The sequence below is a fragment of the Gobio gobio genome (genome assembly GCF_949357685.1).
Source record: "Gobio gobio genome assembly, chromosome: 23".
NCBI classification, from domain to species: domain Eukaryota; kingdom Metazoa; phylum Chordata; class Actinopteri; order Cypriniformes; family Gobionidae; genus Gobio; species Gobio gobio.
The window spans coordinates 23,727,310-23,743,159 of NC_137119.1; the positions used below are offsets into that span (position 1 = coordinate 23,727,310).

At 37.4% G+C, this 15,850-nt stretch overlaps 1 protein-coding gene across 1 annotated transcript in view; it reads right to left on the reverse strand.

Annotated features, from left to right (window-relative positions):
* The window catches only part of cntnap2a (contactin associated protein 2a), a 573,759-nt gene that overhangs the window by 305,035 nt on the left and 252,874 nt on the right, over positions 1-15,850 (reverse strand). Inside the window, exons 5-7 of the mRNA XM_079806533.1 lie at positions 8,280-8,483; positions 6,607-6,791; positions 1,066-1,209 (exon numbers count right to left, since the gene is read on the reverse strand). Of these exons, the coding sequence (XP_079662659.1) occupies positions 1,066-1,209; positions 6,607-6,791; positions 8,280-8,483 (533 nt within the window). The remainder of the gene's footprint in view (positions 1-1,065; positions 1,210-6,606; positions 6,792-8,279; positions 8,484-15,850) is intronic.

A 15,850-nucleotide genomic window follows, 5' to 3' on the forward strand; every position in this document is an offset into this window, starting at 1 on the left:
GGAGTATTTTATCATCAAAGCACAGCACATCTTCTGGGTCCTCCAAAAGTCTCTCCACCATCAAACGTTGATGCTCTCCGTCTTGTATAATCAATAAATGTAACGCCATTCTCGGAAAAGGCTTTTTGTACTGTGATTTTTACCATTGAATTTCAAAAAAGTTTGAAGTTAGGACACCAGTGGGGTTAAGATTTAAAGTTGAGACAACTTTTAGGATTTTTTGTCGAGTTAGGTTGCTTCTGTAATACCTGCTTCTTATCCATAGTTAAGATAAGATTATCCACTTAAGAAATGTCATTCTGTAATAGCTTTTGTCCTAAATGAGGTCCTAACTGAAATTGCCATGGTTACCAAACAGATAAGATAGGATTCTAAAGTTAAGATGTTTCTGTAATATGTCCCCTGGGTCACAATTTTAATTTTAGGTTTCAATTTTGCCTCCTAAAATACAGTACAAGCACGATTGGTTTATTTGTCAAAATCCAAATCTCTAGAACAAAAATATGCGAATCTAATTCAAACATATTTAGATTCAAGATAATGCTTGATTGGTGTTCTGTGACATGATGTGCTGATGTAACTGAACGGCAGAGATAAAATTGTAATTTTCATCAGTAAAAAGCATTGTGTCTCTTTATGTTTGTGGTTCCATTAATGAACAACAGAACACTGATAAGCTTATCGGATATGATGTGCAATTATGGTATTGCATTCTTTGTAATATCATAGTGGAAATTAGATTATTATCAGTGCTGACAACAGTCATCAAATCTGCGTAGATGATTAACATTCCCATTAATATGTTGTAACAAATTAAACAGATCCATACAGCATAGATATGAGGTTTTTAATGCGAGCTCCATCAATATCACGTCTGAACCGCTCTACATTCTGAAGTGTCAACCTTGCACAGCTCTTCATAGTCATACACCTCCACACAACCCTCCAGGCAAAAACAACCCATCCAAACATGTTAAATATGTACACATGAACTGTCATAAACGAGAAAGTCAATGCACTCAAAATCAAACTCTGATTATGTTTTGTGGTGTCGAATCGACTCACAAAGCTGGAAGTGTCTAGTTTCTTTCTTCTGGCCAGGTCAGTGATGTTCTCTCCATTGTAGTTGATGCTCTCCATGCAGCCTTTGAAGTTTCTTCTACCTCCTGAGACTGGCTTCCCAGAATAAGGCATCCCTCCGAAAGTCAGCTGCATAAAGAAATCAGACTTCTTAGAGACATAAGCCAGAAAAACTGTATCAAAGCATTACAACCCACCAAGTTCAACAAAACAATATATACAGAGAGTGGGGAAATATGTGCCAGTGGGTAAGCTGAGTCACCTTAACCCTTGAGCGGTTTTCGGTCATTTCTGACCGGAGAATTTTACGTTTTGAAATTGTAAAAAAAATCCCAGCTTCATCGGAATGGTAAGAAACTTGGTGATTTTTGACACTTGGAATGTGAACGCAAAAAAAATTGTCGAACAGGCTAAGTGGTTATAAAAAAATTGTCTCACTCATGGTCTTCGGTCAAAAATGACCGACTATAAGAAATTAATGGTAAATTGACAAAAATACTGAGAATTTTTGTGTGCACAATCTACAAATCAGACACAATACTGAAAAAAAGTACACAGCAGTGAAGGGATGGTGTGTCACACACACACACACACACACACACACACACACACACACACACACACACCTATATACCACTGTGTCTGTAACAGAGCAAAGTTTTGAGAATATGTGAAATTTATTTAATAGTCATAATTGTATAATTGTTCAGACAAAAAGTAGTCTTTGAGATTGTTTAAATATATATTTAAATCTTCCACCTAATACAAATATGTAATTATGTCTAAAACAACTAGGCAATTCACAAGATGCACTTTAGAGAGCTATACAGGCAACTAGTGGTTACACCAGGGTATTACATGTTTTCTTTCTCAGCAGATGGCGCTAATCGTCCTTCAAAAAATATGATTTTAAAGACCTAGACTCTATTTTACTGCATTTATACTGCATAAATTGAATGAAAAAACCAAACATTTTATTATTATTTTCTATGGGAAAAATGGATATGAATTATTGCATAAATATTAATTAGTAGTACCACAAAACCCTCTCAAAATGATAAATAAAAAAGAAAATATATTATTAAACAAAAATGTATTAGAATGATTCCGCCCCTCTCATGCATTTTGGTGAATTGCCAGTGCAAAATACATGTAAATTATTCAGCTAAATATATTTATTAATTAATATTTTACTTTAATAATGAATCATTATTTTTTTATATTTAGTTTTAAATTAAAATTTTTAATTAGTAAATACTTTCCTTGATGGTTTATGAAAATGTAAAAATAAGATTTTGTAATGGGATTGTGCATTAGTAAATTATTATTTTCTCCTCTCATTTATGTTTATATTTTATTTTGAAATGTAAATCATTCCAATATTCTCCAAAGCTTCAGCTATAACAGCTTCAACTCTTCTGGGAAGGCTTTCCACAAGGTTTAGGAGTGTGTTTATGGACATTTTTGACCATTCTTCTAGAAACACATTTGTGAGGTCAGGCACTGATGTTGGATGAAAAGGCCTGGCTCACAGTCTCTGCTCTAATTCATCCCAAAGGTGTTCTATTGGGTTGAGGTCAGGACTCTGTGCAGGCCAGTCAAGTTCCTCCACATCAAACTTGCTCATCCATGTCTTTACGGACCTTGCTTTGTGCACTGGTGCACAGTCATGTTGGGACAGGAAGGGGCCATCCCCAAACTGTTCCCACAAAGTTGGGAGCATGAAATTGTCCAAAATGTCTAGGTATGCTGAAGCATTAAGAGTTAATTTCGCTGGAACCAAAGGGGCAGGCCAAAACCATGAAAACAATCCCACACCATAATCCCCCTCCACCAAACTTGGCACAATGCAATCAGGCAAGTACCGTTCTCCTTGCAACTGGCAAAACTAGACTCCTCCATCGGATTGCCAGACAGAGAAGTGTGATTGGTCACTCAAAAAAACACGTCTCCACTGCTCTAGAGTCCAGTGGCGGTGTGCTTTACACCACTGCATCCGACGCTTTGCATTGCACTTGGTGATGTAAGGCATGGATGCAGCTGCTCGGCCATGGAAACCCATTCCATGAAGCTCTCTACGCACTGTTCTTGAGCTATTCTGAAGGCCACATGAAGTTTGGAGGTCGGTAGCTATTGACTCTGCAGAAAGTTGGCGACTTCTGCACACTGTGCACCTCAGCATGCGCTGACCCCGCTCTGTGATTTTACGTGCCTACCACTTCGCGGCTGAGTTGCTGTTGTTCCCAATTGCTTTGCTTTGTTATAATACCACTAACAGTTGACCGTAGAATATTTAGTAGTGAGGAAATTTCAGGAATGCACAGGTGGCAACCTGTCACGGTACCACGCTTGAATTCACTGAGCTCCTGAGAGCGACCCATTCTTTAACAAATGTTTGTAGAAGCAGTCTGCATGCCTAGATGCTTGATTTTTGATTGGAACACTTGAATTCAATGATTTGGAGGGGTGTCCCAATACTTTTGGCAATATAGTGTATGTCAAGACTGCATATGAGAAGAGAGTGAGAACTTGAAACTTTATGCGATTCATAATACAAACACATCCTGCTGTATTAATCACAACCAAAACATCTTTCAGCTTGTGACAATGGAATAATATTATACATATTTTGTAAAATCAGATAATATATAGCTATTGAAAGATGCTTAGTAAGTAATATTATTCATGCAGTTTCAAACTGAGCACCAGTGTTTCAACACAATAGTCGATAAATGCAATTGTTTGTAAACGCAGTCTGTGCTCCAGCAGAAAACGACTAACCAGTTTGGATCCGTTTTCGGCTCAATTAATCAGACACTTTCACTTTAATTGGGGTCAATTTGTCTCAGACCAACTGAGCTGTAACTAGCCCTGTAGCATCCAATGGCGCCAGGAGTGTCTGAGCTCAATTGAATAGATAAGAATTTGCTCTCAGACCATATTCTTTACGTCGCTGAAAATCAATTTCTTATACATTCCTCTACAGTGCTTGTTAATACGCGTCATTTCTATTTGATAACAGTAATATCCTGCTTCACATTGTGTGGATTAATCCTGTGAAGAGTAGCGGATTTCAGACGCTCTGTGCTGAAAAGAATAACAAGGGATACAAATACCACTGCAAACACAGCGTGAACCTCCCTGGGAAAAAGTGTCTTGGTGTGACATCCCGGCTTTAAACTTGAGCTCCCTGGATTGGGTGACGGCTGCAGTGTGACCAGGGGCCGGATTCACAAAACATTCTTAAGAATAAAATTGTAAATGTAAGATGTAAGAAATGCAATAAAAACACCCAAATGTAAGATGTTTAATGAATTGATTGGGTTGTTTCAAATATTAACCATTACAACATAACAGTAGCTAGTTAAATATAATATATATTACTAATAGTAGCGTGAATATGGACGAGTAGGCTACACTGAAATGACATGGACCGATCTTTTACATGTATATGATGCTCTCACTCAAGAACTAGCAAGGCAGCACAACACACACAGATACCGGACACATTCACGAATGGGAAAGACCGCTGCATCTTGAGACAGGCTCTTTTAAAAATAATGATTTTAATCACATTAAAAACACAACGCAGAGTGATTCCGTCAAGCCAGTCACAACGAAAATAGTCTGCACACTTATTATAATATCTACGGTAATCTGCAGGCAGCGCAAAAAGACGAGCTTTAAGGTGTTTTTCATTCAGCGAGTCTTCTGCAATACCCATCTTTCAAACAAATAACACCAAATAACGCCTTTCATTTTATTTGATAAGTAAAAATTAAGATGTTCTTAAGAAAATATTTGAGGATTTATAACACATTTTTCAAGAATTGCACTTAGGAACTTAGAATTTATCTTAAGAATTTTCTTAACTTCTTTCTTAAGAAGATTTTTGTGAATCTGGCCCCAGAGCACCTAACCATAACCCTAACCTAAACCTACCCGATTCTCTACAAACACGTAACAGGCAAATAAAAGTACAGTCACAGATATTTATTGCAAAAAGTGGAACTTAAAGGGATAGTCCACCCAAAAATAAAAATAACCCATGATTTACTCACCCTCAAGCCATCCTAGGTGTATATGACATTCTTTTTTCACACGAATACAATCAGAGTTATATTAAATCTAAGCATTATAATGACAGTAAATAGCAGCCCAAAATTTGAAGCCCAAAATTATAAAAGTAATCCACACGGCTCCAGGGGGTTAATTTAAGGCCTTCTGAAGCGAAGTGATGCGTTTGTGTAAGAAAAATATCCATATTTAAGACGTTATAAAATTAAATATCTAACTTCCGCCAGACCGCCGTTGAATACGGAAGGCAGTCTGGCGAAAGCTAGATATTTTACATTATAAAGTTTTAAATAGGGATATTTTTCTTACACAAACCCCCCAATTCGCTTCAGACGGCCTTTATTAACCCCAAATCGTTTGGCCTCAAAACTCTTGGACTATTTGTACTTTTTAAATAAATTATGGCTGTAGTCTTATCTGCCTGATATATGTTTTATATTATATAATACACAAATGGGTAGGTTTAGGGGTAGGGGTTGGGTTACATGCTCAAAACATGTCTAAATACTGTAAATAAAAAAGTAAAATACATGTAAATAAAATGAGCCTGTCTGATTAAATAAATAAAAAAATCACACCCCATATGTTATAATGGCAAAATTATACCCCAATATATAATTTCATCATAACGATAAAATGTCCATGCCCATCGAGTCTGTGTATAATGTCAAAGGTTTCTCATCAAGAGCAATGGAGTACCCTGAAGGCAAAAAAATGACAGCAATTAAAGGAGTACCCTGTGCTTTAAAAAAAGGCACTTTGTTCAAGGAACAGACCAAAATGTAATTTTTCACTGAATATTCTCTCAAATCAAATATGTCAGACAAATCACATCTGGCAAGATTTTCACTAAATAATGAGTCTGACCACACACACAACCCACACAAAGCTACTGTACCACATGACTTCAGAGGATCTACGTATATAGTACATAAATCGTAAGAACTGCTTTTATTATACTATTATGGTTTTTGTGTCATTTTGGAGCTTGACAGCCCCAGTACCCATTCAATTGTATTATATGTAAAACACCTTAGAGGATAATCCTCAAAAATGGGGGATTATGGGGGGGGGGGGGGGGGGGTTAAAGAGCTTCTTCAATTTAGGTGCAATTTAGTCTTAATCAACCAGCATCACCAAGTTTTGTTGGTGAAAAACATTGTTATGTTGGTTTATAGAACTAAACCAGCACTAACTAGCATAAACCAGCTTGGAAGGCCATTGAAATTCACACTTTTTTTCAGCAGGGAATTCTCACAATATTGCCTGTTCATTGTCACATCATTCATGCTGTCTTATCTGTGTGAGATACATCTTTTCCAAGGACAATACAATTTTTTTAAGAATTACCAATTATGGGGAGTGGCATTTTGTGCTTTAGCATCCCATAATGCACCTGCTTGCTAAATGAAGTTCAGAGCAATAAATCATTCACTTTCTCAGTCGTACCTCATAGTCCAGGTCAAGGTGGTCAAACTCCCCGTTGGTGCGGAAGTGCTGAGTATGCTGATCAAGGGTGAAATTGACATTTCTCCTGTAGCGCTCAATTACTACAGAATGCCAATGATGATCGTCCAGCAGACTGCCGCTGGTCACAGATGTATGGCCCAGGATGGAGCCGTACTGATTACTTCCTACAGTTTATTAGACATGGGAGACCGTCATTAATATAAAAACATACAATATCTTCACCTTCACTGCAGAATACTTATTGATGGGAGGAACCTGTCTTCACAGTGCATTTGAGATGTTTATGTCCTTATAATACACAAGATAATGGGTTTTGTCTTTTACAGTCTATCAATATTTCTTTTCCCTCAGGCTAGGTTTTCCTGCAATGCAGGTCCATGAGGTACACGTAAAAATGAAAATGCTGTCATCATTTACACAACCTCATATTGTTCCAAACTGTATGACTTTCTTTATCCAATAAAAAATGTTGTTTTAGACCTCATTGACTTTCATCATATGGACAGTTGAAACATTCTTTAAATAACTTTTTATTTTGTTTTCTACAGAAGAAAGTTCACTACTATTCAAAAGTTTAGAGAGCAAGATTTGTTTGTTTATGTCAAGTCTGTTATTCTCATCAAGGATGCATTTATTTTGATCAAAAATACAGTAAAAAGCAATATTGTGAAAAATTATTATAATTTAAACTTTTAAAATGCAATTTATTCTTGTCATTACAGTCTTCAGTGTCACACGATCCTTCAGAAATCATTATACTATGCTGATATGCGCAAGAAACATTTTTATTATTATCAATGTTGAAAATTGCTTAATATTTTTATGATTACTTGATGAATAGAAAGTTCAAAAGAACAGCATTTATTATGTAACAAAATAAATGTCTTAATTTTTGATCAAATTGATGCATCCTTGCTGAATAAAAGTATGTATTTCTTTAAAAGCCCAACTTTGACCCCAAACTTTTGAATAGTAGTGTTAGTCCTACATTTACATGAAGGTGGGTAAAAATTATTAATTTTCTTTATTGGTGAACTATCCCTTTAAATGTCACTGATTTTGGTCAAAGAATCAATAAGGATTAAACAATCAATGAAACGATAGTAGACCGCAATGAATAAATAAGCTGAAGACACAATGGTATACTTACAGTAGCACATTAATGACATACAGTCAAACCAAAATGAATTCTGACACCTTCAACATTTTCTCACATTATCACAGTTTACTCGCTATAGTTTAGAAATGGTAATAAAATATAACAAGAACTCTTAGAGTTAAACTGTGTCCGAACAAATTAATCTTGATAATGTCACATAACTTTAGAAAGGTATGTAAATGATTACAATCAACCAATCAGCTGTCAGCTGTTAAGTTTAAGTACACAATTTAGGTCAACCAATTACCAAACAATGCTTCATTTTGTTGCGTGTCTGAATAATTTTGGTCCCAAAATTTTATAAATTTTACTGGTAGTGCACTGTATGAAGAATTTTGGGGTATACTATGTCACAGTTTACTATATTTTGCTATCCTCACTTACATAAATGAACTATAGTGTCCGGCACACGCTAGTAAAAATGATATCTGGTGTCTGAAAATTTTTTGGTTTGACTGTAATTCACACCAAGGTACACACATATCAGTTTTACCAAGGTTTATCTGCAGCAGGAGCCGGCCTCTCCTCAACTCCAAGGTGATGTAGTCACCCTGTTGACCCTCTCCGTGCAGAATCACCCCTTCGCTCTCTGATGTTTTAAACTTCAGGGCTATCACATCCTTCAAAATCTTCATCTTCTTCATTTTGAAGCGGTAAGAGATCACCCCCTGCCCATCAAAATTAATAACATCAGCCCCTGTTGACAGGAGGAAGAAAGACAGAAGGAAAAGAGATTAGCACATCTGAGGTGACTGGATGTCAAGCCCGTTTTTGGCTAAATGATCGGTTGAGTGACTGTTCTATAGATTGCTTGGACGAAAGCATAGTAAAGTTCACAGATAAACTGCGGCTGGGATCAGGTGATAAACTACAGTGAGGAGGCAGAAAATTGCAGCTGGCTATTACCTGCTGACAAAGCCTTTCTGCTTATTGCGCAGTGGAGGAGGATTTTTGATCCCTGTCACGGCTCGGAATGATGCATACTGGAAGTTATGAATGTAAATTCCTTTTACGCCATCTCTCGCTCGCTCTCTTGGTTTCATCTCCCGCTCTGACACCGCATAACCTTTGGATATATTACACAAGCTCACAGTTCCTGATGGCACTTGATTGCTTTGCAGACTATCTTTATATCATTCTGAAGCCATGTAAAATTATGAGCAGGTAATTATGGAAAGATCTACAGCAAACTGGAAACTACAGAAAATACAGAAGTCATCGTGTTCCCTTCCACTCATAAGATTGAAGTGGCGTGTTTATTCTCTAGCTTTATTGAGAGATTGATTGGGTTTGATCTGAGCTTAATTAAAATGTAAATGATGGTGTTGATTTTGTGGTAGGCTCGGGAATGCATTAACTTTGAACTAAAAGGTTTGGGATGGCGGCAATATAAAGAAAAATCACATGCAATCAAAATGCAATCTGCAGCCATTTACGCATAGTTATGAAAAATACATACACATTAATTATATAAATTACATAAAATAAACAGTTATTTTAAAATACAGTAGTTTCACAATATTAATGTATTTGTACAGTATTTTGATCAAATACAGCAACTCAAAATGTATCAACCCCCAAATTTTTAACCATAGAGTATATCATAATCAATCATAATTTATATGGTTATACATAATATATATGGCGTAAGCTTAAACAAAAGCAATATATATTATTTATTTATATATTTTGACTCGCTGAACACTTGAGAGTTTCGCTCTCCGTCAAGCGATCTGTACTGTTTCAATTCAGCTCAATGGATGCGAGCGTACCTGTATTTGACGTACCGTAAACTCTAGTGTGAAGGCACACGACTCGCCGGTGCATTGCTGAGAGCGCTAGCTGTGTTTCCCCCACACACACGCAGAGAGAATAGGGTGTAACGGTACACAAAACTGACGGTTCGGTACATACCTCGGTTTTGAAGTCACGGTTCGGTACGAGTTGGGTACAGCAGTTTTACAAAATTACTTTTTATTTATTTTTATTAAACAGTGGTTTACTGAAAAAGGAAAAAAGTGTCTGTCCTTGAATGAATTAAATTATAACTAAAAGTTTATTGAAGATATTTCTGTAAATTATATAGGGAGCCCTTACTTGCACATTAATATTAAAGGTTAACAACAGAGCCCAAACTATTAGCCTAAACTCAGTTGCGATTTATTTTTAGGTATAATAATCAACACTCAAATAACACATTGTATGCAAACAGGTAAACTTCACATAAGGCAGTTTTTGCATTAACTTCTAAACCTAATTATAAAATAGTTTTTTCTCCAATTCGTTGTTGAAATATAATCATTTATACACAGTGTCTGTCATTTTCATGACAGGTTTATTTAACATGCATGAAATAATCAAGACATCCCTAACAGGTTAAGTAGAATATAATGAATATATAGGCTAATATAGAGCATATATTTAGTGAAAGAGTTGATTTCTCTAGTGAATAAAATTCTGTGGACACTGAATGACTGCCTGAGGTAACTTAAATGTGATGCTAACGTTACATGACATTGTTTAGTTTACAAGCAGTTACATTGACGTCTTTCCGCCGTTGATACACTGATTTAGCGATTACACCACATGTGATACATGACAGTAAGTTGTAATGTATCCTCAGCATACCTTCAGATGGTCATTCATGTTTATTCTTTAGGAAGAGATGATCGATCGCGTTCACGCGCATGCGCATCGCGCGGCCGCTTGAATTGTGATCAGTCACGCCACATAGAGCGTCAAAACGGCATTTTATCGTTTGAATTTCATGATAAAATGGACTGAATACTTAATATGTTCGTGTGGGAACTCGGATTGAAGTGTGTTCCGCGATTAAAACAAGCCTACTATTAACTGTTAAAGATTAAAGAACGAATACGTGTACCGTTACACCCCTAAGAGAGAGTCTTACTTACTCACACAGAATCGACACGCTACATGTAAAGAATATTCTTTGTTGCATTTTTCTGTCAAAATAGTAGTGGGCGGAACTAATCTCATTGGCTGGCGGTCATCTATTACCGTCCCTGTTTTTATTTCAAGAAATCAGTTCAAGTGAATGCTAAAAACATGATTAATATTCATGAAATATATATATATATATAAAACCATATACATTTTAAAACAATGTGACAGAATTCTAACTAAAACAATGTGATAATGATGTTAATTAAACATAATTCAATGATTTATGGTGCAAAAATAATATAGACAGAGTATGTGTAACGGGTCCGCGTGCACAAGAACAGGCTGAAGACTCGAGATGATCAAAACCCAAACTTAAACTTTAATAATGCACCCTAAACCCTCACGGTCTACCTCTGAGTCCGCACTTTAACGACGTAATGCCGCTTTGACTGCCGGGAAGAAGTCCGCTGCGTAACTTGCACCAGTGCGAGCTCGGCAGAAGTGCGCATCGAGGGTGCATATCGACCTCAAAAGGGCCGCTCGCGAGCACACTTCTGAAACCTAAAATGACAAATGGGACACCCTGCGGTCTCGTGGACTTAACGGACATGTGCATGCAGCGGCCATTGTAAGTCCACAAGACCGAAAGTGCACATGAAGTGTGCCATTTGGGACAGGGCCAAAGACTGAAGGTCAGGGTGCAACTTAAGTAGTGAACAGAAACAAGATAATTAACTAGACACAGCTGGGACAAATAAACTAATGAGGGTAACCATGGGAACAAAGGATTGGCGGGAAAATGAACAAAGGAACACAGGAATGAAATCAAAATACAAACTGAAAGTCCAAAACACAAACAGAACCCTGACAGTGTGTTTCGGGTCTACCTTAAGTGTTATTTTCAATTCAGTCAGCGAGTAAGATATTTCCTTCCATTATGTAAATTGATCGTTCATGCATTGTATGCATTCCTGAGGCATGTAAAATCAATTTGCATTTATCAGCTTATATTAGCAGTGGAAATTACAAAATGACGCAACAACTGTAATTGTTCTACATGGAAAAATCGGTTGAGAATATGCATTCAGTGTAATCTGTCATGTGCATAACAACCAGGGGATGCCTGTAGTATGTAGCGTGTGATCGTGTGTGTGTGAGTTTGAATCTAGAGTATCTGAATGTGGAATTAATTCAATTCTCTCCATGCACCCTGCTGGGGACTGATTACTACACTAATGCATGAGTATGTGTGCTGTGTCTGGCCAGTTGCTCTACCACTCCTCTTGTCTCTCGCTCTCTCTTTCTCTCTCCATTGCCAATCCCCTTCACCTCCATCACGAATGCATTCATCCGTTCTCGCCCGATCAACAAGGTCAGAGCACTGCATTCATTCTCATTCTGTGCTTCATCTCCACTGCAGGACTTGCTTATCTAACTCCCATTCTTTCCCTCTATGCTTCCTGAGAAGGGCTATCTCTATTCTTTTACTGCACATCTTATTTATTTTCACGCAACAGTCAGTGCATTTCCGTGTCTGAAGAGAAACTGAAAAAGGCCAAAAAAGTGTTTTTGTATATATTAATATTTCCCTGCAACCCTCTACGCACACCGTGGCACACACACTTGTTGGTAACAATGTATGAATGCATATTTGTCATTTTAACTGAACTTGACTGGTGGTGTTTCTGTAAAAAAAATAGATAATAGTAATTATTATTAAAAGATAGTAATAGAGATAATACTACTGCTCACTACTAATAACAATATACAATGCACTAAGGGTTGATGAGCTGCTGGGTTCATGAATATTAATCATGTTTTTAGCATTCACTCGAACTGATTTGCTGAAATCTAAACAGGGACGGTAATAGATGAGCGCTAGCTAATGAGATTGCCGTTTGCGCATTAGTCCCGCCCACTGCTATTTTGACAGGAAAATGCAACAAAGAATATTGTTTACATGTAGCGTGTCGATTCTGTGTGGCATGTAAAACTCTCTCTGCGTGTGTGTGTGGGAAACACAGCTAGAGTTTACGCCTTCACACTAGAGTTTACGGTGCGTCAAATACAGGTACGCTCGCATCCATTGAGCTGAATTGAAACAATACAGATCGCTTGACGGAGAGCAAAACTCTCAAGCGCTCAGTCAGAGTGTTCAGCAAGTGAAAATATATATTTGCTAAACTTATACTTAGCCTCTAACACTGAAGAGTAAAATCTAAGAATTGATTAGTGATAGACTAATGATACATATTATTTAGTCGCCCAGAGTGATGATTTACTTGCATATGCGAGTGATTGTTAGAAAATGGTTTTGGACAAAGTCATTAGCTGGTTCATTAGCTCATTTAATCTGGTCATTACCTGTTCACACTGGTCATTACCTAGAGTAAGTTGGTTTAAGATGGTCATTGGCTGGTTAAACCTGGTCATTAGCTGGTTTAAGATGGTCATTGGCTGGTTTAACCTGGTCATTAGCTGGTTTAAGATGGTCATTGGCTGGTTCAACCTGGTCATTAGCTGGTTTAAGATGGTCATTAGCTGGTTTAAGCAGGTTTAAGATGGTCATTAGCTGGTTCAACTTGGTCATTAGCTGATTCAAAATGGTCATTAGCTGGTTTAAGCAGGTTTAAGATGGTCATTAGCTGGTTCAACCTGGTCATTAGCTGGTTTAAGCTGGTCATTAGCTGTTCAAGCTAGTCATCGCCTATAGTGTGAGCTGGTTTAAGATGGTTATTGGCTGGTTTAAACTTTTCATTACCTAGAGTAAGCTTGATTTATGATTGCTTCAAACTGTTGAACAGTTTATTACCTATTGTAGGCTTAAGATAAGTGTATTAAAAATGAAAAGTACCAACTTCGGTATGGTCGAGATAAGAGAATCGATACAAGAATCGATACAAGTCGAGATAAGAGAATTGATACGAGAATCAATACACTGGCGCTACTTCATGGCTCCTCGAGGTGGCGCTGAGCACATGAATGAGGGAAATGTGAACATAAGTTAACTAAGCCAGGCCCCAGTGTTTCTCAACTGGTCGGTCGCAGTAAAAAGAGGGTTTTAAAGGGGCAACGAGTAAAATAATAGATGCCAAAGCCACGTTTAGTCTTAGTCCAAAGTCTGGACCCACTTCGGCTTTTATACCATTGATGGGACAAGCAAAATTAGTCAAGAGTATACAATATAAAATAACTGCCAGGTAAAAGTAAAGTGCACGGGTAATACCACAAACAAAGCCACTTGCAAAGCCATCACCCTGATCTCATTGAAAATGTTTAGTTTGCTTAAAATGTTCAATTTAATTTACAGAATGAAACACTTTTTGAGCTGTTTTCTAACAGTTTGGACTTGAATAAAGAGAGACAACCTGCACTTAACCTTTTCACAGGCATTTTGTTTTCATATCTAGACAGATTTCGTGATATACACTCACCTAAAGGATTATTAGGAACAACATACTAATACTGTGTATGTCCCCCTTTCGCCTTCAGAACTGCCTTAATTCTATGTGGCATTGATTCAACAAGGTGCTGAAAGCATTATTTATAAATGTTTGCCCATATTGATAGGATACCATCTTGCAGTTGATGGAGATTTGTGGGATGCACATCCAGGGCACGAAGCTCCCGTTCCACCAAATCACAAAGATGCTCTATTGGGTTGAGATCTGGTGACTGTGGGGGCCATTTTAGTACAGTGAACTCATTGTCATGTTCAAGAAACCAATTTGAAATGATTCGAGCTTTGTGACATGGTGCATTTTCCTGCTGGATGTAGCCATCAGAGGATGGGTACATGGTGGTCATAAAGGGATGGACATGGTCAGAAACAATGCTCAGGTAGGACGTGGCATTTAAACGATGCCCAATTGGCACTAAGGGGCCTAAAGTGTGCCAAGAAAACATCCCCCACACCATTACACCACCACCAAAAGCCTGCACAGTGGTAACAAGGCATGATGGATCCTGAGCAGTAACTGAGCAGATTGTGAAATACTCAGACCGGCCCGTCTGGCACCAACAACCATGCCACGCTCAAAATTGCTTAAATCACCTTTCTTTCCCATTCTGACATTCAGTTTGGAGTTCAGGAGATTGTCTTGACCAGGACCACACCCCTAAATGCATTGAAGCAACTACCGATTGGTTGGTTAGATAATTGCATTCATGAGAAATTGAACAGGTGTTCCTAATAATCCTTTAGGTGAGTGTATCATTATAGGATTGTCTAGCAATATATCGCAGTATTGCTGTATCGTGATATTATCGGTATCATAAGCCATGTATCGTGCATCGTATCATATCGCGAGGTACCCTATGATTCCCACCCCCATGTATGATGGTTTAAGATAGTCATTAGCTAGTTCAATCTTGTCATTAGTTGGTTTAAAATGTTCATTACCTGGTTCAAGCTGGTCATTACATTCTGTAAGCTGGTTTAAAATAGTCATTAGCTCATTTAATCTGGTCATTAACTGTTCACACTGGTCATTAGCTGGTGTAAGCAGGTTTTAGATGGCCATTAGCTGGTACAACCTGGTCATTATATGGCGTAAGAAGGCTTAAGGTGGTCATTAGCTGGTTCAAGCTGGTCATCACCTAGGCTACACTCTAAAAAAGATGGTTCTTTAAAGGCTATTTGCATGTAGTATCAGTTCTATTCAGAACTGTATTTTCCTGAAGAACCCTTTATTTGCTGAAATGGTTCTTTCTGTTAGAGTTTAGGGTTCTTTATTCCCGCCTTTTTGTTTTTCAAATCTGTAACTGTCGAAGCCACCTCATTACTGATTTTTTGGAGCTCAGCCATCCAACTACACAGACTGTCAACACACTCTCAACAGGTAAATTATTTATTTCTTAAAATATCTATAAATTATAACTTTAAAAAGTGTAACTGGTTTCCTACCAATTATGTCTTTTCTCTTTTTAGTTTAACAGAGCATGTAAGTGTGAGCAGCTCTATTCAGTTGAGGATACTCATCTTCTCTTCTCCACAAATTAAGTAACAGAGATATTGAATTTATGATCCATACTGTTCATTTTCGCTCATTTTGAACAATTGTTTTTACATAATCTAATGTACAGACAAACTGTAACCAAACTCAATTGTGTATTTCAGATGCTGTCACTTACACATAACCTCATCATCTGCAGAGA